At 51.2% G+C, this 26406-nt stretch overlaps 1 protein-coding gene across 8 annotated transcripts in view; it reads left to right on the top strand.

Moving 5' to 3' along the window:
- Positions 1 to 26180, top strand: part of LOC122375794 (lysophosphatidylcholine acyltransferase 2-like) — a 43264-nt gene extending 17084 nt beyond the window's left edge. For 5 of the 8 annotated variants that reach the window (XM_043355353.1, XM_043355339.1, XM_043355365.1 and 2 more), the window contains 8 exons: positions 8647 to 8789; positions 9177 to 9394; positions 12827 to 12939; positions 17729 to 17883; positions 19072 to 19209; positions 22622 to 22901; positions 23902 to 24142; positions 25100 to 26180. In XM_043355353.1, the coding sequence (XP_043211288.1) occupies positions 8647 to 8789; positions 9177 to 9394; positions 12827 to 12939; positions 17729 to 17883; positions 19072 to 19209; positions 22622 to 22901; positions 23902 to 24142; positions 25100 to 25203 (1392 nt within the window). In that variant the 3' untranslated portion in view covers positions 25204 to 26180. Of the gene's footprint in view, positions 1 to 8646; positions 8790 to 9176; positions 9395 to 11461; positions 11671 to 12826; positions 12940 to 17728; positions 17884 to 19071; positions 19210 to 22621; positions 22902 to 23901; positions 24143 to 25099 lie in introns of all 8 variants that reach the window. The other 3 variants (XM_043355374.1, XM_043355346.1, XM_043355323.1) reach the window with 1 other exon arrangement.
- Positions 26181 to 26406: the final 226 nt, after the last annotated feature.

Here is a 26406-nt window from a genome sequence, read left to right as displayed (position 1 = left end):
GTCACCAGGTCACTTGAAGTGACCTCACCTCATAAAAAGTTTCAATGTCTGTCATAGCTACACCGAGTGACCGATCGCTTTGAAACTTTCAGCGATTGCTAAGAGCAATAGCATGTACAAAATGTATATCTCAGAATTTTGATATCGATGACCTAAGGTCAGGTCAATTTTGCGACCTCCCCATTATAAGTCAATGGGAGAAAATTGAAATGTGTCTCTTTCGGACGAAAGACATTATAAACACTCCCAAACACTGAATTACAAGTGGTTTAGACACACTGAACATGAAAATGGTGTCCGTGACCCCTGTTTATGCCCTGAGGTCATCTTAGGTCACGAATGGTATCTAACAGTTTTTCGCAAATAACTTTTGATAGAGGCATGCTAGAGCGATGAAAACACCTTAGATGTGTTCAGCTCGACGATACGGATCGACTGATATGCAACATGACCCTTTCCGGTCAGGTCATGACCTTGACCTGAGGTCAAATTTTCAAGTTGACCTTTCAAGGTCAAGTTATAGTTCATTCGATGCGTCTTGACGAGAGGAACACGATGCCGGTAAAAGTAAGCTCGTACAAGGCTTGGGTCAAAAGTTATTGCAGAAAAACTGTTTCCGAAAAAATCAGCTATTTTTGCAGTTTTTGCCCCCTGCAGGCAAAACCGTTGACGTTAGGTCAAATCTGAGAGAATTGCTCAGAAAGGGCGTTAATAGGGCTATCGAATGCGCTTTTCCGCGGCGCTGTAGCTCTATTGGTTCCCGAGTTATGCGTTGGCTTCTTGGAAATTTTCGACATTCGACCTGGAAATCGGCGAAATTTTGCCTTCAATGACCTCTGGTGACCTGACCTTTGACCTGACCAAAAAATTGACCGAAGTGATTTCGTCATTATTTTTGACGCTCTTTTGAACGCCGCCTTCCGCGTATCGCTACGTGGCCCAGGAGCCGAGTTAGAAGGGGGGGGTGTTCAAACACCCCCCCCCCCCCCCAGCAGGGCGTGGAAATCCAGGACCCCCAGCCGGGCGCGGGTTAAGAAATTGATGCCATTCTTGTGAAGGGGCCAAAGGGCCTAAGAGCAGGGATCCATTTTCTGATCAGTCTGGACGGCTCAGGTACAGAGTTACTCATTCAGATACAGGTTGACAGGTTCACACGGTGTCAAATTTAATGTCATGTGCTATGTGCAGTGTGCACTGTTGTATTGTATCATCTTTGTGTTGCGTGCATGATTCATTTCTATTTGTTCGCCCCATTCAACACGACTTGTACGCTCCGAAGCTGTTATCAATGCCATCATCTCTGCCTTTACATCTACTACAATATTATATTTTGTTTACAATAATATGATATTTACGATAGTTTTGCAAGGTACTCTGTGTCTGATGTTTTATGCACCTTTTTGAGATGGGGGACATTTTGTCGCCTTTATTTAGTTGCAGTCATTTTCTCGTGCTATGTGTGCCTCCACAACAAAAAATATAGCCACGTAATCGCCGAATAGGTCAAAATAGTAGGGGAGAGGCGGGAGAATTGGGACTTATTTCTCAAGCCATATTTACTGAGATATTATTCGAAAAGTATTGTTGCCAAGCTGCTTTGTGCAGCACCAATAAAAGATAGGCCATTTCTCTGCAGCATACCATCATAAAAAACCGAGCGTATGCAGTGGTGTGGTTATGTGTGGAGAAAAACAAAAACACTCATTTTGGGGAGAATAGGGACACACGCAGGAGAAAAGGGACAGACACGAGGCTGAATTGGGACACATAAAAATAAGGTATTGGGACAACATTTTATCTCGAATTATTGATCTGTCTATGTCTAGGCAATCAATTGATACGTTGGAACTTATATTCACACGATCTGTTTCGTTAAGGCCGGGATTGTAATTCACGATTACGATGTTCCCATAAAGTGCACATTTTAAGACTTCTTGGTCTTCGCTTTGATGTATTTGTGGTTAGGGGGCGCAGCTACAACCCCGTCCAAAACATGTTTTTTTGCATAGTTTTTTTTTAGCAATGTGATATTTACATGTACTGACTGGGCCGTAATAGCCACTCTTTATAAAGTCTGATGGCCAAGAGTTGCGAACGAAAATTATATTTAAAATCTAAATCTTTTTGTATTTCAGACGTTTCGACAACACTGTGCCATCGTCAGTAGGTAATTGATATAAAATATTTCCTAAAGTCGCAAATCACATTTTAAAAATAACATCAGCATTAAGAAATTACACATGGCAATGACATTTCGGTATTTTTACATTCGATCACGTTCGTTCCTCACAAGCGTGCTCCGTTTCAGCAAGGATAATCTGGCTGTCGCTACCACGCTACTGCCATCGTATAAAATCCCCCTCTTGTGTTAAGTGTGTTCTTGGTCTTGATGTGTGCAGCCTCCAGTGCCCTCCTGATATTTTTGTTCATACCTTTCTCTAAAATTTTAGCCCCTTCCCACCTTGGTAAGTGCCCGGCCTCATCCACATGAACCACTATCGCATTACTTAACACGTGCCCCCTCACGTCTCTTCTGTGTTCCCCGACACGGGTACCTAGGCCCCTACCTGTTTCGCCTACATATTGTTTTTCGCAAACAGCGCACGGTATCTGATAGACTATGCTACTTTCGTGATCCTTATCTTCGTCGCGTGCACCTTTTAAAATATCGTCACTTTTGTGTCCCGCACTTATCACCGTCTTGAATCCGGCCTGTCCACCCGTGACGACCAAGGTGTCTTTTTTGCTGATAGCCTCTAGAAAGGTCATCCGAGGTCATTTGAGGCTGCAAACAGATTTTTGCCCATAACTTTCGATTGGAAAGAGATAGAACGCTGGGGATGGTCTCATTGTGTTTGTCTTGCCGAGACGCATCGACTGACATGCAACATGACCTTTTCCGGTCAGGTCATGACCTTGACATGAGGTCAAATTTTCAAGTTGACCTTTCAAGGTCAAATTATAGTTCATTCGATTCGTGTTGAGAGGAACACGATTCTGGCAATAGAAATGTCGTGGCTTTTTTTAGTCAAAAGTTATTGTCGAAAAACACTTCGTAAAAACAGCTATTTTTGGAGTTTTTGCCCTCTGGAGGCTAAACCGTTGACCTGAGGTCAGTTTTGATGATGACCTTATCGAAAGAAGAGTTCAAGAGCTATCGATTGCTTTTCCACACATTTTTCTAACTATCATAGTTCCTGAGATATATGCATGTTTTCTGAAAAATATAATGCCGTTTGGCAAATTTTGACCTTTGATGACCTCCAGTGACCCCAATATTGCTCTAAGATGAAAAATGATCGAAATACTTTCAAACGTACGCATTGAGAACTATCGATTGCTTTTTACCGCGTCTTTCTAGCCCTCTTAGTTTTTGCGTTAGAGGTGGGTGGTAACATATGCCCCCCCCCCCCCCCACTAGGGCGAAGTTGGCTGAGACCGCCACTGGGGCGCGGGTTAATCGAATAATATGCTATATGACCTCCTTCCGGCTAACTTCGTGGCTTGAGCGGCTCTGACCTGATCTTGACCCCGAACAAAAAGTATCCCATCCGACGCGACTGCTGCAACTTTGACCGCCACAAAAAAATGAAGTTCTCGGCTCTGTAGGTAGGGGAGAGCGGGGCCAGTTGAAACACGGGGTCAGATGAAACATGGCTTTATTTTCAACAGTATGCAACATATGGCGTTGCCGACACCACTGCGCATCCGCGCTCGACCACTTCCTTTGTCATCGGCGTTTGGGCGGCAAACGGACGGTAATTTTGATTTGACACTTGTTTTTGTGTTTTTGAGGGGCGTTTGGGAGAAATCGCTTTTATGAATATTTTGTGATATCTCATATACCTTTGTTTGCTGAAAGAAGAACTCCTGGCTCCGGAATAACACCTTATTTGGCCCTTCATTCAGCATGATGCCGTCCCTCCAGCTCGTTTGACATGTGCTTTACGGCGCGTGCGAGATGGCGGGAGCGGATGGGGTCAATTGAAACGCTTCTCTGAGGGTCAGTTGAAACAGGGCCACAGGCCGTTTCAATGGACCCCGGTGACCTTTGCAATGGTTATTGTTCAGGGGCTGTAAACATTAAAGGAAATAATCCACCTTTGAAATGAGCTTTTAAACTGAAATAGTAGTTCAATAGAGCTCAATTTTTTACCCCTTTTTCTCCAGCCTTTTGCTTGAAAGCACACTATAGCCTGAGATATTTCTCATTTTCCTCATCCGCCCATTTTACCATAGTCTATGCACTTTATGTCACCTATTATGAGGAACTTTGCACTTTTAGCTTTCCAACGACCTATTGAATGTAGCATTTGGAAAAGTAAACCGGACAAAATATCTCCTTAAGAAAGTGGCCTTAAAGAGGAAAACATCCCATTGTTAAAGGGACACTCCCACCTTAACATTAGTTTTGAGTTGAGATAGCCAAATTGGTGGCCATGGCCTGCAAATACCGGTTTGGGCACTCACAACATCGAAAAATGCTTTAATTCGAAGATATGGAATTTCAAACTTGCAGTTTTCGGATTCTAAGGGGCTAATGCATTGGAATGCCCCCTTAGAATTTGTGACGTCAGCGGAGATCTAACGATTTTTAAATCTTAGACTAAAACCATCGTTAACACGTGGTGGTATACGCTGCTTTGCGCGCAACGTCTGCCGCACTTTAAGGCTGCCAAATTATTGCTTCCAAATAAAGTCGCTAGTAACAGGGGAGATCCCAAAAAGTAAACAAAAGTAAAAGCCTAATATCTTGAAAACCAGTGAATATTTTTCGGTGAAATTTGGTAGATATTGGTTTTCGCTCTTTCTGAACCAAGGGACATCACTTTCATGCCAATTCATTAACTTTTTTGAAGGTGGGAGGGTCCCTTTAAGGATAGGTGCAATTGACCCCATGGGCTGGTTCAATTGACCCTCGCATCGGGGTCATTTGAAACGGGCGTAGAGCTGTTTTATAAGCATGCGTTTGGCAGCAAAATATGTTTGAAACATAATTTTACATATCTTAAAATAAAGCCAAAAGAGCATATTTTTTCATGGCATTGGGCATTTTTCGATATGACAACTATATCTCGCTGTGCATGTCAATATATAAAAAGTGGTTCAACTGGCCCCGCTCTCCCCTATTCGACGCGCACCAGACCACGGGCCCAACACATCCAAACGCACTCAGCCGGCAGACCAGAGACAAAAGACGCATAAACAAAGTGAAAACAGCCGAAATCAACTTGGTACAATTAACGTGAAGGATCCTTACTCTTCAAACCAAAATGGCATGAAACACAGGTACCAAATACGCCAACAACACTACCTAAACCACTGCAATAATTTGAATAACTAAAAACGTGGTAAAACTAAATACACATCAGCGTCTAAGTAATGAAAACATGGTGATGCTTAAGTTACGGTTCTGCGGCCATTTTTGGCGAAATAATATAACGAAAACCGAACCTGCGCTCTTAGGTACTGAAACTTAAGCTGCGCTGTCAGCTCAGGTCACTGACCTATGACGTCATAGTGAACATAGCACGGTCCTCAGATGTCGCAACTTCGCAACGCCCTCAGTACCAGAGGAAGTTTCACAGGGAAATGAAACTTACAGGATGTAGTATCCTCCAGATTTCTCACAACTTCTGTCTCGGATTTTTCGTTAAGATCACATGAAGTCAGGTCGGTCACGTGACCCCACCAATGGGAAAAATGAAAACCAGTGTTTCATTTTTCAGCCTTTTTGGTGGCAAATCACACCTAATGGGGAAAATATTTTCATCCCTAAAATATGAATGACCGACTTTACTTCATCTTTGAAAAGAGTTTCATGTATTCCCAACAGCCAGTTCACTTGTCACTTGACAGTTGATGCACCCACATCCTTTTGTTCCACACCCTGTCAAGATCCTGACGTGAAATCCTGGTTTATCAGTTAGCATAAAAATTGGCATTACACCATTTTGCAAAAATACTGCAGTTATTTACTTTCTTTTTTCTCATCCTAGGATTTTTTTTCTTCATCGGCACACCCAACCAATATCCAATTTTAGAACACTGATGAAAACTGCTATTTTAGCGCCGGTAACTATCTATAAATATCTCAAGCACACGGAATCGTGATTCCTTGCACTCCTTGCAAGGTCCAATGCTTCACTTTTGCATTATTGACCTTGCGTGACGTCATTTAATGACCCTAGAGTTTTTCGTTAGTAACTTACAATCAAGTTCATCTAGCGAGTCAGGAAAGCCACCAATGGACTCAGGGAGACCTGCCGAATCGAATAATGTTATGTGACATGACCTCCTTCGACCAACTTCGTGACATGGGGGGGGGCGCTGACCTGACCTGGACCAGAGGTCAACACCTCAAGTTGACCCCACCCAAACAAAAAGTATCCCATCGACGCGCCTGAGCAAGGCGAACACGATGGTGCCGAAATCGCGGTTCTGGGACCGTTTTTTAAAGCCCTTTATGAAAAACTGAACCCATTCCCTGGGTCACTTGACCTGACCCAGAAGTCACCGGTTGACGGGAGGCCTTGAAATCGGGTACCAGTCACTGGTAACGGCGCACACGCTCGTTTTTTTCCGCAACGCTCTGGCTCCATCAGGGGTGAAACTTCATTGACTCATATAACATCAAATGCGCTCAGCCTGTCCGGTTGCTCAGTTGGTAGAGCACCAGACTCACGGTAGTGAGAGCCCGGGTTCGAGTCGCTCCGGCGCTCGATATTTTAGACTCCTGACGGGGATGGTCTGCGGTTGGTGGGAGCAGCCGCAGCCAGTGGAAGTCGGTTGAGTGGGACGGACCGTGTCCGGCTTTGACGGCGCGTTACTTTGGCATCTAAATTCTCCGTCACCCGGCATTGCGCGATCGGACGGTAGGAGGAGTCGGGGTCTACGCAACAAGCTCTGCTTAGCGCGGGCTCCGGCTCTGTCAATCCGTTCATTCAAATATTCGAGCTAAATCTATCAAAAATAAAATGTATAAAAAGAAACGTTTACTTATTCGTTACGTTGCTCAGCATCATATTCTTCACGATGATATTTGGGTGTCCGTCAAAATTCGTGGAGATATGCTGTCCCACGATTTCAATAATGCCTCACGTCTATAAATGAGCTTATTTCAGCGTAACACGGGTCCGTACGCGAGATTTGGACATTCGATTGAAGAAAAAAAATCATTGAAAAGGCAACAGCAAAGTGGCAAAAACAAATTTGAACATCTTTCCAAAACCGTGCTTTTGTGTGCCTATGTATTTTAGCTTGTCCCACAACCTGCGAAAAAATTCTACAGAGCTGCTGTGTAGTTATTTTTAGAGATAATTGAGCGCGAGGGAGCGTTGTGAATAGCAAAAACATTGAAATTTCTCTTCATGGTTCTTATTTTTTGGTTATACAATTTAGCAAAACTGCTCAACGCAAAAACGTCTGTCCCACGGTTTTTGGCAAACTTTTTTTCTGGGTCACGTTTGTTTCTGGGTCACGGTACTTAGCTCCTCATTCAAGGCATTACGGACCGGGTAAGCAGGGTCTGCAGACTTGCATATGGTCCTATCCCGCGACGGCGCAGAGAGCGGGAGCGGAAACTGAAAACTGTCAGTTGGGCTGGGCGAACCCAGGGGAAATCATCTCCTGCGTGCCATAAGATTTCTTTATTCTGGGTCACACGCCCTTGTGGCTTGTGGCTGGTAAGTGTCGAAAAGAATCACAGTGTCGTGTTGCTGCGTGCTCAGGTACTCCAGATAAGATGTACTTGGAGATTAGTATTCGATAACAAACTTGCCATATTCGGAAAACTGTAAAAAAAAAACATTCCTTTGGGTCACGCATTTTTTTCTTCTGGGTCACGAATTTTAGCGTGACCCAGAAGAGAAATTCTGCCCACCTTCATCATCAAGACATGCAAGTCTTTCCGCCTACGTGTGGAGAAGGTCATTGCCGATAAGGGGGTTATATCGCGCATGAGGTGAGTGAACGTATCTGGTTTGATAATGCGTGACCCAGAAGAAGAAAAATTTCTGGGTCACGGACCATTTTACGCGCATGCGCAATGGCATTTATGAATAATTTCAACTGTGAACAGCCTAGGGTGCATGGTTTATGAAAAGGTAATGATTTCTAGGAAATCAGTTGTGGGGCAAATATCGACCCAAACCTCCACGAATTTTGACGGGTACCCATTTGGGCATTTGATATGCTATTGCTGAGTGATGGTTACCACCCTGAGGGCCTGTTTCTGGTTTGTTCAGTACACGGCGACTGTGAGGCGTCATTTGTGCGCCTCTAACGCGGGCTTCGCGCAGCTGACCTCCGCCCGGCCCCCGCTCCAGCTGACCTCTGCCCGGCCGGGCTCCGTCCCTGTCCTACCTGTGCCCGCCCTCCAGCCCTGTCTCCGCTGACCTGTGCCCCCCTCGGGCCCTGTCCAACTGACCTCTGCGCCTGTCTCCGCTGACCTGGTCCCGCCCTCCGGCTCTGTCCCAGCTGACCTCTGCCTCTGACCCCTCCGTCCCTGTCTCAGCTGACCTCTGACCCCTCCAGCCCTGTCCCAGCTGACCTCTGACCCCTCCGGCCCCTGTCTCAGCTGACCTCTGCCTCTGACCCCTCCGTCCCTGTCTCAGCTGACCTCTGACCCCTTCGGTCCTGTCTCAGGTGGCGCTGATGACCGTGTTCGTCCTGCCGTTCCGCATCATGGGCGTGTGCCTGTGCGTGCTCATCGGCTGGATGTTCGCCTGCATCGGCCTCTACGGAATGACCGAGGAGGAGCGAAACCAGCCGCTCAGAGGCTGGCGCAGGTCAGGCCCTGGCGGCATTACACCTTTTCTCGGCGCCGCGCCACGCCTCCCTGGCTGAGTTGGTGTGATGGTGTCCATCATACATCTGTCTTCCTATAGCCCTTGGTTCTAAGCCATCCTTACCCTTGCTTAAAGTTGGGCAACTAATGCTCTAACATAATGTTTGTCATCTTAGGTTTATAGGAATGTTGTCAAGGGGACGATGTCTTATTTCTGAATTCAAGTGGTTTCTCGCTCGAAGAAAATGTTTTGTTGCGACAGATCTCCCCGGCTGCCCATGGTGTCATTGGTTGTCTGTGTGTCTGTCTGTATGTCTGTCTCTCTGTCTGTCTGTCTGTCTGTCTGTGTGTCTGTATCGGCGCCCTCCCCTCTGCCGGTGACTGACAGGCGGCTGCGCGTGGTGCTGTTGCTCTGCACCCGCACCGTGTTTTTCTCGGCCGGCTTCCCGTGGGTGACGGTGCGCGGCCGGCGCGCCTCGGCGCGCGACGCGCCCATCATCGCCGTGGCGCCGCACTCGAGCTACTTTGACGTGCTGCCCGTGATCGTCATGGCGGCGCCCAGTGTGGTGGCCAAGATCGAGACGTCGCGCGCCGCCATGTTTGGCAGTAAGCTGCTCCGCCGGCGGCCTGCTCGCACCCCTCCTCTCTCTGTCTCTCGCCAGGCTCTGCTCTCTCCCGGTTCCTAGCCACATTCAGTTTCACTCTCCCCTTTTTGAGTTCCTCTGTTTGCTTCTTTCCACATAATGATCCAATCCCTACGTTGTTTTTTTTATGAATTATCGACGTTTAATTTCTCTCCGTTGTACCTTTTCACCTATCCAATCTAAATCCTATGTTTTCCCTTTCATTTTGTTTTCATCCATTTTATCCCATTTATTCTGTTTCTCTTTTGGTTCCATCGCGTCCCTCAGAGAACCTGAATTGATTCATCCTGTAGGCTTTGTTGTTTCTTCTCGCATTTCCAGTTTTCCTGACTCATTTAGCAGCGAATCTTTCGCTATCTGTCATTCCTTCCTTGCTTTGCAGTCGGTGTAGTCTTGTGGGGATGGCGCTTGCTATAAATGTAACTTTCTGTCTGTATTCCGTCTTCGGTGTCGTTCGTATCACTGTCGAGCAATGTCGTTGTTACCTGTTTTCGATATTACCATCAGCTGCATCCAATCGATCCTTGCCATTCAGAGTTCCCGCTGGTGGCCTAACTGCGAGTTAATCTGATCTTTCTATCACCTGAACACTTCTTCGTTTGTGCTGTTTTATATCCACCTCTCTATTTCTGTCCAATTTCTATACGCCGGTCAGGTTACTCCGCGGCTCCGTTCCGATACGACCGAGTTTGTTCCGTCGGTCCATGCTCCTCCTCCCCCGACCTCCCTCCTCACCCCGCCGGGAGAGCGGCACACGAGGCGGGCGACGGGTCGGGCGCACCGCGGGCGGCGACGGGTCGCAACGGGACGCAGTAGCGGGCGGGCACTCACCGAGTCCAGACTCAGCGGCCGCCCCCGCCCCCGCCCCCGCCCATGTCCGGACCCCGGCCCGCGCGCCCGCCCGCCCACTCACGCCGCTCGCACGTCCAGACATTGCATGCCATGTCCGGCTTTCTTCTGTCTGTGCTGTGACGCGGGCTGGAGCTTGGCTGGACCCAACTGCTAGTAGACTGCATATACGGTCCTTGTCTGCATGTTCTCTATTCTGTACATGTGCTGATGCGCATGCCTGTCCGTCCGTTTAGTACTTATTTACCGCATTTGTAACTGAGCTGGTGGACTTTGTACCAGCCAAACAGCGAAGCCCAAAGGTGCGATTCTGGCCGTCAAAAGTCGGCCGTCTTGGCGGGCAGTTTCAAACGGTGAGAGCACATCGTTTGGTCGATGGCCTGAGGGTGAGAGTACGTCGGCCGGGAGGTGTGAGCAGGTGAGTCGCGCTGCAGGGGAAGGCGGTGGCGGCCGCGCGGGCGGCTCTCGCCGGCCAGGGCGCACGGCCGGTCGCGCGGGCCGCTGTCAGAACGGCCGGTCACCGCCGGGCTCCGGACTTTTCCCACCCATCCCGGAGTGCAGCGGAACCCGTGTGCTGTATCTAGCGTCCACTAACCGAGTCAGACCGCGCCCGTGGCAGGAGCGGCGTCCCGCAGCGCTTGCCTTGTGTGGTGAGTGGCGCCCGGCTGCCTGCCGGTGCCCGGTCGCCGCCGGGCCGGCCCGATCCCAGCCCACCCTTCCCCACCGGTGGTGGTACCCGGTGACTAACAGCGCGCGGTGGCCGCATGTCACACCGCCGCCCAGTCCGTCCGTCTCTCTTTCTCCCTCCCTCGCGCTGTTTTTGTTTCTCTCTTTGTTTCTTTCTGCGCTGATCGTCTCGGTCCTGTCTGCGCGCCGATGCTCGGTGCTCCGTCCCTGCTCCGCCGCCCCTCCCTCCCCGTGGCCGTGCGTCTGGACCGGTGGAGGTGTCCCGCCCGCCGCCGCCGCCGCCGCCGCCGGCCGCCGAGCAGTCAGTCTAAGCGTGCCGTCACCCACTGGAGCCGGACGCGCCGCCGCCGTGGATCGTGACGTAATTGTCGCTGTATGATGGTCTTCCGAACTCGACCAGCGCTCGTCGAGCCCACCGCAGGCCGAGGGGTCAGTTCGACCTCCTGGCCGGAGCGCTAGCGCCGCCGCTGACTCGCCGTCCGGCCCTCCGCAGCACCATGCGCGAGCTTCAGGCGCTGAACGCGCGCGTGGCCTACTACCTGAGCGGCTGGGTGATCCGCATCCGCGGCACCATGTCGCGCGAGGCGCCCGTTCTGGTGGCCGCGCCGCACTCCACCTTCGGAGACGCGATCGTGCTCTTCTGCTCTGGCCTGCCGTCCATCATCTGCCGCAGCGAGACGATCGGCATGCCGTTCTTTGGCAGTACGTTGGACAGAGGAAGCTGAGACAGGGATAGGTGGCCGGCTCTCCGCGATGCTGGGGATTGGGCTGCGGGACTGGGGTGGCTCGGGTAGCGTCATAGTTGGTGATGGAAGATCCAGGTAGCACCGCAGGTTGCCTTTAATCGTCTCGCCCCTTAGCTGATAACAGCACAGCCAAGATTTATTTACTCAAGTACAGCTATTGTTGGTTTAACTTCATATACATATCATGGATATTCGGTAGGCTATTTAGTTTCGTTATGATCGTCTGATCTGCTGTTCTAGTGTCCGCCGATCTGGACCCGTATAGCCATGTCCTGAGTGTGAGTTGGGTTAGAGACCACCGAAAGGCGAGACCCCAGCTCCCAGCGCGCCGCGGCCGGGCGGCGGCGAGCGGGCACACGAGCTCGGCGCGGCAGAAGGTAAGTGGGGGCGGACGTCCGAGGGAGGAAGCCGGGCCGGAGTGAGCCTGCCACGGGGCTGGATAGGCTAGTCGCCTCGCTGGGTGGCTGACGGGCGAGTCTGTACTCCGGGCCGGCCGGTGTGAGAGGAGCTGCCAAGTGCCACCGGCTGGGACTGGTGCTGCGGGGGTACTCCTCCGCAGCTCTAATACCGGCGGTGGGCGCCTCAGGGTAAGTTTTGTAACGCTTTGGGTGATCGGTGTGAACACGCGTACCACACGAGGCGTTAATTGTGCCACATGTCACGTAGAGTACGCCTTCTTCACCACTGACTGCCCTCATCTTCAATGTCCACGCAACTTGCGACCCGCTCGGCGCTTCGGGTGAGCTTGGTAGAGTAGTGGCTCGTCGGGAGGGGTGGCTGGTTAATGGGTGGCACCCTATGCTACTGGTTTGAAGTCTATGTGTGTTTTGTACTTTCTTTGTTATAAATTGTCCAGTCGTTTATTTGTGCTGAACCTGATTGCACGAGAAGTCTCGCAAAAATGATACGCGTAACTAATTGAATTACATCGTAACGCAATATCTTGATGTCGATCGATTAAAGCCTACTTTTGATGACATGTCTTTTCGATAAGTTATTCATATAGGGACAGCTTCCTATTATTGTTCTACCGTTCCCCTCGTTCCCGGTACGCTCGGCGGCGCGAGCAGCCCCGCCGTCTACATGACGCCCCGTCTGTGCCGCGCCTCCAGAGCTGATCGACTACACCCAGCCGGTGTACGTGTCGCGAGAAGACCCCAACTCGCGCCAGAACACCATCCGCGAGATCCAGCGGCGCGCTCACAGCAACGGCCAGTGGCCGCAGGTGAGCCGTGCGCATCATCCGGCCGTTCGTCCGTTCGTCTGTGCGTGCGGGCGGGCGGTTATTCGTTCGTTCGTTCGTTCGTTCTTTCGTTCGTTCGTTCGTTCATTCATTCATTTGTTCGTTTGTTCGTTCATTCGTTCATTCGTACGTACGTACGTTCGTTCGTTCGTTCGTTCGTTCGTTCGATCGTTCGTTCGTTCGTTCGTTCGTTCGTTCGTTCGTTTGTTCGTTCGTTCGTTCGTTCGTTCGTCCGTCCGTCCGTCCGTCCGTCCGTCCGTCCGTCCGTCCGTCCGTCCGTCCGTCCGTCCGTTCTCGTTTGTTTGCACGTGGTTGCGTGCATTTGTTGGTCCGTTCGTTCGTTCGTTCGTCCATTTGTTCATTCATGCATTCATTCGTTCATTCATTCATTCATTCATTCATTCATTCATCATTCATTCACTCATCAATGTTTTCTCGTAGCTATGCAAAACTGAGGAAAATTGTAACCAAGGATCGTAGAGAAATGAAGTCCTACCTGTTTAGAGACACTTGAAGCAAATGCAGTAATTAAACGAGCAAAGAACTGCTTGTTGCCGGGTATATTTATACATACGGCCCGTCGAACTGGTGAGCTATGGTGCCGGTAAACCAGGCGCCGATGGGTGGCTATCTGAGAGGGTAGGGCCTTGGCGACGCCGGCTGCTCGGTACCGAAATAGAGACCGGCTGCTAGCTGACCCCGTGCCGCCGTTACACGCGGCTCCGTGGCGTGTAATCCCGCAGATTGGGACCGAAATAAAAGGACGCCATTTAATTGCGTCCCAGAAAAGCTATTTCTGGCACCTAAAAGCTGACTCGCCCCAAAATTGGTCCTCAGCACCTATTTGGTGGATACCAGCACCAATCATGGAAAATGACCTTAATTAGCTGTTTCTGGCACCTATTCATCGGTACGCCTTATTCTTTTTTCTGAATCTGGCACCTAAATGCTGAGCGTAGCACCAATCTAGTAGAAAAATGAACTACTGGCTGGTAGAATCATGTTGTTCTGGTATAATGACCGCTGGAGTCTAGCCTAAAGGTTGCCAGTGCAGCTACACTCTAAGACAGCCCCGTAGTGATCTCAGCATTGTATATGACGTTTAAGTAAGCAAATAATATTAATTTGTTTGAAAAACAATGTCATTTAAATATTTAAAAGCATTTATTTGTAATGCTTAAAGGGAAACATTTTTGTTAGTAATTGTCTCGATTTCGACCATTAAAACGGGTATTGTATTTTTTGACGTCATCAAATAGCTCCAAAAAAGAAATGTAATGTTTTCATTCCGTTCAAGGCCGCTGAAGAAACGCGGGATCTTGCGTGGGACATTGTCCGTTGTTTGCCGCGCAGAGTTGTGCCGTGGTTGTGCCTTTTTCATCCGTTTCTTACGTATGGCATGTGTGCACGAAGCTTTGATTTTGTTTTTGGTTATTGTGTGGCCGGTCAGTCAAACGCCCCTGTAGAAACCGGATGCTGCGTTTGATCGAGATGGAGTCAGACGATGATTGCAGAAAGCTAATAATATTGAAAAGAAGGCCGGTTGTGTGGCATGTCTGTTCAGAGTTGACATTTTGCTTTACTCCAGTTTATGACCTGAGAGCCTGGCTGGAAGTGACGGATCCAAACTTGTCACGTTAAAATGGCTGAGGGTGCAATAATCTCTAGTCTACATAGCGGGCTGGAATTAGGAGCGTCTTGCTATGCTGCACCATAGCTGGCTAGTGATTCTCTTTTGGCTAGAAATGGCATTAATCATTATCTCCACTGGCGAAAATGGCACTTGACATCACCGAATGCAACGTTCATGTTGTTAGGATACATAAAATCAGGAAGATTACGCGAATTAGGTAGGCAAACGTGGAATAAAATCTAGGTGCTGGATGTTTTGGTTTTGGTGCTGAATCAGCAAACAGCAAATACGGAGTTCAACTAGACGATCTGGCAACTTTAGGCTGTGTGGAAGCAATTAGGTGCCAGATTCAGATATTAGGGTCGAATAAGCATTTTGGGGCTGATCAGCAATTAGGTGCCAGAAACAGCTTTTTAGGGACCAGAAACAAATATTCCCCGAAATAAAAGCCGACGGCTAGCTGACCACGTGCGGCCGTTTGTGGTGTGTAACCCCCCGGACACACTGCACCGGCACGCGTCCGAACTTTACCGCTAGTCGCAAAACAATTCACGTTTTTAGGTAGGTGAGTAAAAATGATCCATCTAGGATTGATGTTAAGCTAAATAGACGGTATTTGTTTGATGGTGTTTGAAAAGCTTACAGGCGAAGTCACAGCTCATTTCCCGCCGTTCGGTTCGGCCCTGTAAATGTTGACGTTATCATTCTATGGGGGATCCCCAGAATCTCAGCTGTCGCTGGTGTTCAGTTTGTTTTCTTTAGTCCCTTCCCCGACGCCCGTGCCGTCGCTGTCTCGGTCCCGATGTCGCCGCGGCTCCGCTGTGCAACAGCCGGCCCCATGGCCCCCCCGCTGTGACTCAGCGGTCCTATCGACGCCCGCGCGATCCCCACCCTCCACCGCCGCCGCGGCGCGGACGGGACGGGACGGGACGGTCACCACTGTTTGCACGACTCGTGTCGACCCAAACCAGCGGGGTCAACTGGCCGCCGCGCTGCCTCCGCCCGCGACCCTGGCCCTGTTTCACCGGTGATAGCAGCACGCCACTATCAAATTGCGCGAGCTGACGTAATGTGATGACGTCATACTGCTGACGTAAGGGGCAATTCTGGCGCACGATTGCCGCAATATTGTTTTACGTCATCAGCTAAATGTTCGAAGTTAATGTCCAAATTTTTCCTAAACCCAACTTCTTTTAAATACATCATATTGAAAAAATATATATCAAAAATATATATACTATCATGACTGCGTAAACTCTTACTTTTAGGCTCATACGTCACTTAATGCCGCCGCCAAGGTCGCGGCAATCGTGCGCCGGAACTACCCATTACGACAACAGTATGGCGTCACGACAAGACGTCAGCTCGCGAAACGTGATTCACCGGTGAAACAGGGCCCCTGTCCTGTATGTAATTAGATAGACGATGTCACAACGTTTTCAGAGGGCAGAAGATACGCACGAGGGTGGGAAGTGACGGGGATGTTATAGCCGAAACGTAGCGATGAGTTAGTTTTTCTCTCTCGACTTTCCACTAGCTTCTTTGAAATGTGTTGCACTTAACGAGCTAGCCTGGAAAGTTACCTCGTGAACGCTTGAAATTCAGTCCGGTCAGTGCTGCAGTATGTATTATGTAGTGGCTTCCATCGAGTATTTGAAAGTTTTGCAAGTGTGCAGGAGCCATTATCTGCAGTGGTTGTTCCCATTAAGGGCTCCTACATGGTGTCAAGCACAGTGCATATGAATAACTAGTGTCAAGTACCATATGACGCATGTGGTGTCTATGTGTCAGTATCATGAAGCCCTTTCTCGTGACCACATTGCTACCGCCGTATAGTGATACCGTTGTGCGCTATGTCTACCGCTTTGCATCAACTAGCGGTTGAGTTCTGCCGCCGACCCGGTCCTGCTGAGCCCGCGCTGTCCGGTGCAGCCTGCTGCCCCGCGCTGTCCGGTGCAGTGTCCGTACGCTGTTCGTACCGGTCCCGGAAGCATACGCTATTCTTTATTTACGAGTCTCCCCACTCGTCCTGTGCGGTGACCCCGCCCCTCCTCCCCCTCTCACGGCATTGTGGGCGTGTTTCGTCTGACCTGTCCCGGCTCTGGTCGGTGCTGTCTGTGTGATCTGTATGTCTGGTGTCGCAGTCGTGCGCTATTCGCCAGTATCCGATACAGGGCTGCGTAATGTGGCTCCGAGTCTGCCTGTGGCTGTCAGTCGCCCTGTGGCCGTCTCGGCCCGTCCCCAGCCGTCCGGCGGCGGCGGCGGCCCGTCCCCAGCCGCCGGGGGCGGGGCTCGCCGGCCGGACCACAGTGGCGCCACGGCCGGCCCGCCGCGTGCCAGCCGCCCGCCGGAGGGGGAACGGGGAGGGGGAGGGCGTGCCAGGTGCGATCAGCATCAGCCAACCGGCCCGGCCACATGGCGCCGCGACGACCCACCGTTCAGACCGCGGAAACGGCCGATTACGCCGGCTCCCTGTAACGGTCCCGGGCTTCAAATGCATGATATGATTAGCCGCGGTTGAGCTTTTTGTGATGAGCGATAGCATATGATGAAACTTGTCTTCTCTCTGCCGTTCTTGATACCCAATGGTCGTGATCTTTGCCAATTTACGCGAATAAAATGCTCAGTTTTAACATAATTTTCTTCCATTCTCTTATCTTCTTTCTTTTCTTCCTTCCTTCCTTCCTTCCTTCCTTCCTTCCTTCCTTCCTTCCTTCCTTTATCTCTTCATGACCACTTCCTTTCATTTTGCCTTTCGATTGATAGCAGTAACCCGACTGCGTCATCCTCTCGTTGTTTTCACTGATGAAATTTTGTGTAGTGTCGTTTACTGTTATGCGACCCTTTTCTGAACTCGCGTTATAACACGCTATGGAATGAGCACGTGACAGCGAACGGCAGGCCATATCCGGTTGTTTGAGCTGTCTCGATCCTCATATCTAATCTCTGTTGACCGCCTACATCACCGCTGCATGTCACGTAGTTTCACTGCGGCATATGCGCATCAGCCCTCTCCCTCCCCCAGCTGGCGTGATAACGCGGCCACCCCGACCAGCTCGCGTCCAAACATGTCCTCTTCCCGCGCCGTCTGTCCGCCCGTCTGACCGTCTGTGTGTGTGTGTGTGTGTCTGCTGGCAGATCATGCTGTTCCCGGAGGGCACGTGCACGAACCGCTCGTGTCTGATCCAGTTCAAGCCGGGCGCCTTTTACCCGGGCGCGCCCGTGCAGCCCGTGGTGGTGCGCTACCCGAACCGACTGGACACGGTCACATGGACCTGGGAGGGGCCCAACGCGTGAGTGACGCTCTGGCAGAGGGAGGGGAGGGGCCCAACGCCGGGGTGACGCTCTGGCGGGGGTGGGGGTGGGGGGTTGGGGGGTGAGCGTGAGTGCCACTGGCCGAGGGATGGGAGGGTGGTGCTGATGGGGGGAGAGGGAGGGCAGCATGGACGGGTTTTTAGAGAATTAATAGTGATGGGAGATGGGGTTCTTTCTGATTTAACTCCCAATCTGTGATAGTTTTGAAGGATGTAGTTATGTAGGTCTGTGCTTACCTCTCTCAGATGCTCGACCAGCGTGCTTACTTCACAATGTCCTTATACCAGTTAATCTAGTTCACGCATATTCGTTTTTCTTTTGAAGTGTCGCTTCCTCGAACTGTGAGCTTCCGTACGGCCTCTTTGAGTTTCAGTCGCTTGGGTGCGGCACATTCATGGTATGTCGTGCGCTGATTGTGACCGGGCCTGCGGTGCTCCGTGAACCCATCAACTAATGCTCAGCTCGGCAGTCAGCTCGTACAGGAAACCTTATCAAGCTCGCCGAATTATGTCGCATGAGATCACCGGCTCTGGGTCTGCCTCAGAAGGCAGGGGGGGGGGGATGGAACGGCTTGCTACTAATTCTGAGAACGTTATCGTCGTGTGCTGACTGTACTGGCTTTGTCCGGATGTTTGGCACTAACTAATATTTGCCATTCGTTGACATATGGCATGGTATCAGTGAGTCAATGGTGCATTAATTCCTCCCCCGTCAGTGCTCTAGTAACGCCATGCTGAGTCTTCCATTGAAAAGTTTTTTTTCTGGATTGTTGCAGGATTCTCCTATATTGTTGGTTAGCGCCATCCTTCCTCCGTGGATGGGTTGTCTGCAGGGACTGGATGTCGGGCCGTCCGCTGACCGCTGCTGTCCGGTACCGACAGGTGGCACATCCTCCGTCCGCTGACCGCTGTTGTCCGGTACCGACAGGTGGCACATCCTCCGTCCGCTGACCGCTGCAGCTGTCCGGTACCGACAGGTGGCACATCCTCCGTCCGCTGACCGCTGCTGTCCGGTACCGACAGGTGGCACATCCTCCGTCCGCTGACCGCTGCAGCTGTCCGGTACCGACAGGTGGCACATCCTCCGTCCGCTGACCGCTGCAGCTGTCCGGTACCGACAGGTGGCACATCCTCCGTCCCCTGACCGCTGCTGTCCGGTACCGACAGGTGGCACATCTTGTGGCTGACGCTGACACAGTTTGTCAGCTTCTGCGAGATCGAGTACCTGCCTGTGTATATTCCCAACGAGGAGGAAAAGAAAAACCCGCGCCTCTTCGCCAACAACGTCCGCGCCAAAATGGCTGAGTGAGTAGTCAGTAGTCACCAACTTTACGACATTAGGGCTGTCGGAAGGCATGATACTCGGGGCGCATAAATGGCAGAGTGAGCAGCCACTTCACGACATAAGGACAGTGAAGTAGACATACTCTGTTATAGTCTATATATGCGCCAAACTGACTGATTGAGTAACGATTCCGCTTGGATTCGAAGTCGTTGGATAAGGCGCTACCAGTTTTTATCACGTCGAAAAAAAAGGTGGGATAACCCGCTATGGGTTTCTGATTTTTATGGTGTGACGCGACTTTTAACCCGCGCCCTGCTGGGGGGGGGGGGGGGTTTGAACACCCCCCCTTGTGGTTTTTCGCGAATATCTCAAAAACGGTTTCTGGTACACCTTATCATACATCAATTCTACACATGTTGTGAAAATTTCAGACCAAGGTCATTCAAGGTCAGGTCACCAGGTCACTTGAAGTGACCTCACCTCATAAAAAGTTTCAATGTCTGCCATAGCTACACCGAGTGACCGATCGCTTTGAAACTTTCAGCGATTGCTAAGAGCAATAGCATGTACAAAATGTATATCTCAGAATTTTGATATCGATGACCTAAGGTCAGGTCAATTTTGCGACCTCCCCATTATAAGTCAATTGGAGAAAATTGAAATGCGCATCTTTTGGACGAAAGACATTATAAACACTCCCAAACACTGAATTACAAGTGGTTTAGACACACTGAACATGAAAATGGTGTCCGTGACCCCTGTTTATGCCCTGAGGTCATCTTAGGTCACGAATGGTATCTAACAGTTTTTCGCAAATAACTTTTGATAGAGGCATGCTAGAGCGATGAAAACGCCTTGTGTTGTTGATGTGTTCAGCTCGACGATACGGATCGACTGATATGCAACATGACCCTTTCCGGTCAGGTCATGACCTTGACCTGAGGTCAAATTTTCAAGTTGACCTTTCAAGGTCAAGTTATGGTTCATTCGATGCGTCTTGACGAGAGGAACACGATGCCGGTGAAAGTACATAAGTTCGCACAAGGCTTGGGTCAAAAGTTATTGCAGAAAAACTGTTTCCGAAATAATCGGTTATTTTAACAGTTTTTGCCCCCTGCAGGCAAAACCGTTGACGTTAGGTCAAATCTGAGAAAATTATTCAGAAAGGGCGTTAATAGGGCTATCGAATGCGCTTTTCCGCGGCGCTGTAGCTCTATTGGTTCCCGAGTTATGCGTTGGCTTCTTGGAAATTGTCGACATTCGACCTGAAAATCGGCGAAATTTTGCCTTCAATGACCTCTGGTGACCTGACCTTTGACCTGACCAAAAAATTGACCGTAGTGATTTCCTCATTATTTTTGACGCTCTTTCGAACGCCGCCTTCCGCGTATCGCTACGTGGCCCAGGAGCCGAGTTAGAAGGGGGGTGTTCAAACACCCCCCCCCCCCCAGCAGGGCGTGGAAATCCAGGACCCCCAGCCGGGCGCGGGTTAATGGGAGCTTCCTTAACCTACGAGTTCACAATGCCCAAGTACAGTTCACTGTTTGTAAACAGATCATTGTATTGTTTGTAATATCAGCAGTGTTTGTGAACACGTCTCTTTATTTTCCTGCACTGAAGTAAGCCGGTCACATCGCCACTAGTGGGGCCCCTGACTGCTCACCACACATAACGTGCGTTGTTGTGACCGGTTTTTGTTGCATCAGGCTCCCTCTCCCCTTTAACCCTCGCATGTGTAGGGGGGGGGTCGGATGGACCCCCCCCCCCCCCATGGTTTTTCGCGAATAACTCGCGTAAAAAGCGGCCGATCGCGACGAAACTTTCAGTACCCTCGCATTGATCAATTTGACACCTACCCTGAAAATTTCATGACCCTGACCCAAATGACCTTTGACCTGTGACCTCTTTTCCGAGACCATGTTTGGCCGGAATCGCGATTTCGCGTATGTCGGCTCGCACTAGCCGCGTGTTTGCAAGCTTTTCGTGGTTTCAAACGTTCAAACATGTGATTTGATGTTACTCCCGTCTGTGTCAAGGTCACCTGAGGGTCAGGTCAGGTCATTGACCTTTGGTGACCTCGGATGACCTCGGGTCACTTTTTCGAGTTTTACATGTTTCTAGGCTAGTTTTTGGAGCTGAATTCGAATTTAGCAACCATTTGAACATTTACGAAGTAGTTTTGGTGACTTCGTAACATGTTACGAAGCTGTCAGAGGCGGTTGACACGTACTACGAATACCCGTCACGACGCCTACTGGTTGACCTGACCTGACCTGACCCGACCTGGTCTAAATGCTTCAAGACATCATCTGTGATCAAAACTAACACGATATTCGTGATCAGCACCCCGAAAAAAACCCTTAGCACCCACACTTTACGACTTTCTAACAGGTCCCGATTTTCCCGACTTTGGGTCATTGACCTGACCTGGAAGGTCAACCAATGACCTAGGACCTTAAAATTGGGTATCATCGGCTTCCTCTCGTCACGGGCAACACGCTCGTTTTTTCCGCGAAGCTCTAGCTCGATCAGGGGCGAAACGGCAAGGGGGGGGTCCAACCGACCCCCCCCCCCCTACACATTAGAAGCTGGCAAACGCCGCACACATGCGAGGGTTAAGATGGTGTTACGATAGGCGAGCCGTGTCCTCTGATAGGGCGAGGTCACGGTCGGTCAGAGCTCTCAGCGGCGCTATGAGGGTCCGTATCAGCTGTGTCCACACTGCCCGCGTCTTTATATTTAGCGATTGTCTGGCTGCACATGTACCTACCATACATCACACTCACGTTTGTACCCTGTCTGCGGCTGATAAGAGTGCCGGCGAGTGACGGTTATGTCCCGATAGCTGACAAGTGCTCCCAGTGCTCATGACATATGGTTGGCGATACTGAGTGACCTTGCTGACTTGCATCGAAGGTCGCAGCTTAGTCATTCATGGCGATGAAAGAAGGAGCTATTTTCAACGCTTCCGGCCTGAAAACATGCCACAACTTGTTCAAGTGTGAGCGCAGCTAGTGCACCAAAAACTTGCTGCAACTCGTACCTATGAGAACGTGCTAAAACACGGCCCATGCTGCCCATGTATCGTCCTCCACTGTCCTTTGTGGGAGAATGTTTTGACCTCTGTCAGCTTTTCGATATTGACGTTATGGGAAATTTAACTTCCGCTTGAGTCAATCCACTTCAGGCTAGGGCAGGCTTCTAGCGTGCAGGCAGCTCTCCGCCGCTGAATCTGTCATGTCGACATCTTCAGAAGACGTGCCTTATACATAATGAAACAGCCCATGTGTAGGTGCGCCAGGTATATGTCTGACTCCCCTGTGTCCGTCCGATAGGGCGCTGGGCGTTCCGGCTGACCCCCCCCCCCGCTGTCCGTCCTTAGGGCGCTCGCGCTGGGCGTCCCGGCTGACCCTCCCCCCTGTTTGTCCTCAGGGCGCTGGGCGTTCCGGTGACCGACTACACGTACGACGACTGCCGGCTGATGAGCAAGGCGCGCTCCAAGAACCTGCCCTGCGAGACGGGCCTGGTCGAGGTGACCAAACTGATGCACCAGCTGGGCATCAACATGGCCACCATCGAGGCGGAGATGGACAGCTTCGCGGCCATCGCGCGCAAGACGGACGGCCTGATCCGTCTGACCGAGTTCGCTGCCTACCTGGGCTTCCCCAGCTCCGAGCCCGGCCTCGTGGAGCTCTTCAACCTCTACGACAGGGTGAGGTGATGGGAGAAAGACAGGGTAAGACGCGGGAGCAGTTCCGGTGAGCTCTCTAACCTCTACGACAGGGAGAGATGGGGGAGAAAATGACGAGAGGGTGAGATGATAGGAAGTCAATGACGACAAGGTGAGACAGTGGAGTAAGGCGACAGGGTGAGGCAGCGGAGAATGACGACAGGGTGAGATGGGAAGAAAGACAACAAGTTGAGACAGGGAGTAGCTCTGGTGAGCTCTTCAACCTCTGCAACAGGGTGAGATAGGAAGGAAGACGACATGGTGAGACAGGGGAGTAAGGCGACAGGGTGAGACGGGGAATAGCTTCGGTGAGCTGTTTAACCTCTGCAGCAGGGTGAGATAGGAAGGAAGACGACAGGGTGAGACGCGAGAGAAAGACGACAGGGTGAGATGGGAAGAAAGACTACAAGGTGAGACGGGGAATAGCTCCGGTGAGCTATTCAGTCTTAACGACCAGAGTGAGACAGGGGAAGAAGACTGTAGGTTGAGGTAGAGTGATAGAGTTCTGTTCAGCCTCTGCGAAAGGGGGATACGTGGAGACAACTGGAGTGTGGGAAGCGGTAATTCATGAAGCACACAATGAGGTTGTTTGCAGCATAGGTTTCATTCGAGTTTAGTGCCGGAACTTAAGCAGCTAGAATGCATTCTAATAAGACACTATGACTAACTTTTAGCTGGTGGAAAGGTGTGTCGGTGAACCCGAGTCTCGGCACCTGGTAGTCCCTGCCAAGTCCCGACGGTCCACTGTAGTCTGCTGGGATTATCTAACGGGAAAATACCACCGTTTTCCGCACTGTTTCTGATGATATCATCAGCTCTTCAAACAAACCTCTTGACCTGGAGGCTTGAATTCGAACGATAACATACCCGTGGTCTATCGCTTGGAAGCACTATCGGAACGTTCGCGATCTTGATATCCTCCCTCCCGCTCGCTCGCTCGGTTAGCTGCGATAACACCCCCCCCCCCCCGCTGTTCGGTCAGGATCGGGACGGGGTGATTGATTTTCGTGAGTACCTGATGGGCGTCAGCCTCATCTCGCGGCCCGTCAACACTGAGGAAACGATAGCGCTGGCCTTCCGGCTGTTCGACGCCGGCGGCAAGGGTCACGTGACGCAGCGTGACGTCACCAAGGCGCTGGCCACCACGCTCAACATGACCGACCAGGAGAGCAGCCGACTCTTCAGCCAGGTGGAGAAGGCCAACGCTGACTACATCACCTTCGGTGAGTGGGCGGGTGGGGGGGGGGGGGGGGGGGGGGAGGTGGGAAGAAGGAAATGATTACGTTCCGATGGGTCGGAATGGCTAGGATTGGTGTTGTTCAGCTTTTTACCAGCTTCTCCAGGATTCGGCTTTCTTGTTAGCTATGTAAATGCTTCCATTACCCGTTAATCAATTCATCTTATAAGTATGCGCCTTTTGGGGGCTACGCACGAACCGAGCATAATATTGAGCTTTGCATTTTGGTGAGTGCGAAGCGAAATTCCGAGCTGAATTGTGTTAGTCCTGCTATTCAATATGCCTAACGGATATCAAATTTGAGCGAAATTGACCCAGCCTTTCGTGGAATGCAGAAACGGTCCCTGTCCGTATAGCACGTTCAAAGTGAGACCCCAGCTAGCTCGTGCAGGCCACACTCATAACTGGTCCCTAAGTAGCCGCGTACCAGCATTGAGCGCGTTCGGCCCACACGTTATTGATGTGTTGAAATGGCCCATAGACCTTGGCAAGTGCAGCTACAGTACTCCAGCTGTAATGCATATAACTGCAACACCACCCGGTAGGCGCCCGCCGATGAGCAAAGTTTCTGCGCAATCAGCCGAGCCGTTACTGAGTATGTAGGCCGAACAATTTAGACACTTTTATTGGGCACCTGACACCTGCCGTTGTCTACCCTATGATTGAGTGTATCGTTCTTGTCATTCATCGTGAGTGCCGCTCGCTGCATTTTTAGATATGGCTGCTTCTGCTCCTCTGTGTCGTTTGCGAGAACCAAGCTTATCAAGTTATGCGTGTTGCCATGGTCAATATCATTGGTCAAATCATTGTGGCATTAGTTCGAGCCACGATACGTACGGTGGCGCTAGTATCGCTCTGCGGGAACTGATTTTAAACAATGTGATAGCCCGCCTATGCTAGGTCATAATTAATTCATCAATCAACCTCCTGCTGCCTTTTTCAGAGGAATTCCGCGCGCATGCGCAGAAGAAGCCGGAGTACGCCAAGATCTTCATGGCGTGGCACGGTCGCCAGAAGGACTCTCAGGGAAAGGCCAAGGCCCAGTAGCGGCGGCGACCGCTCGAGGAGACAATCTCGCCCGGCACGGCGGGCCGAGCGGCGCGTGCAGCGGCCGGCCCCGTCAGCTTCAAACCGGCGGCCACGTCCGTCCGCCCGAGCAGGTCCGGTCTGCCGGGGCGCTCCCGTGTCTCGCGTTGTTTTAGATTTCGTCCGTGTGTGACGGCCGGGGAGAAGGGTTTGAAATTATTGAGAAAAGATCTGGTGGGGCCGGGGGCGCTGCGCTCGGGTCCGCCCGGTGCCACCGCCCGGCGTCCACCGTCACCGATTCCTGTGTCTCAGGAAGGCGGAGTCGTCTCAGCAGCTTTGTGCCGCCGGCAGTCTGGGTGCGGTCCGCAGCGTCGCGCGCTGCCGGCCCCCGGACGCTCCCCGCTTACCGCATCCACACTTCACAGTTGCCTGGCCAACAAGGGTGCCATGGGCTCGGGGCCGCGTGCCTCGATGAGGCGGGCGTGAGCTCCGGTGCCCGTTTTAGCATGAGATTAGGTGGGTGCAGCTCCGTGTTTGTGTGCGTGTATGTAGCTGCAGCTACAGGATATCTCCCCAACCCGTCGCACCCCGAGTGCGTGGCCCCGCGACTGGCCAGCTGGCTGGCTAGTCGAATGGTCGGAGGCTCCCGCGCCAGTGATTTCACGATCTGCCACGTTATTTATTGACCTCAGACCAGCAGTGACCGCCCCCGCTGTGCGTGTTTGTGTTTTAAGTGGCGTCCGGCAGCCGCGGCTCGTCCTAGTCCGCCGCAGCCTGTCAACGCGCGCAGCATCTATCCATAGTGACCTAAACCAGTACTTAATAGGTGGCGCCGGCGGCGGTGGCTGACAGTCACTCTCAGCCGCCGTCGTGGCCGGCAGGAGTATCTCAGAGGCGCGGCGTCGTCCGCGCCGCATAATTGAGTGAGTGGTGTCGTCGGTGGGGCTGTTCTCTTAATGTTGCCAATTTGCAATACACGTGCATTATGGTACCGATCAGAGCGTGTTTCGTGCTTCGCGATGGGGGGGGGGATAGGGTAGCCGCGAACTCTAGTGTACCGTACTCCAGGCACTGGTGAAATCCGCAAGTTCTTGAGCATCTGAAATGCAGGGATCGTTGTGGCGTTCAATGCACGCAAATGCCGTCCATCCGTCCTTTCGGCTTTATTTGCCAGCCATTCGATTGCTGTCTCTCAATCGGCAACGTTTGAGAAGACTACTAGAA

Source organism: Amphibalanus amphitrite, unplaced genomic scaffold, assembly GCF_019059575.1.
Source record: "Amphibalanus amphitrite isolate SeventyFive unplaced genomic scaffold, NRLGWU_Aamphi_draft 000041F_arrow, whole genome shotgun sequence".
NCBI lineage: Eukaryota > Metazoa > Arthropoda > Thecostraca > Balanomorpha > Balanidae > Amphibalanus > Amphibalanus amphitrite.
Note: the sequence above shows the minus strand (reverse complement) of the source record. Positions and strands in the feature narration are given on the sequence as shown.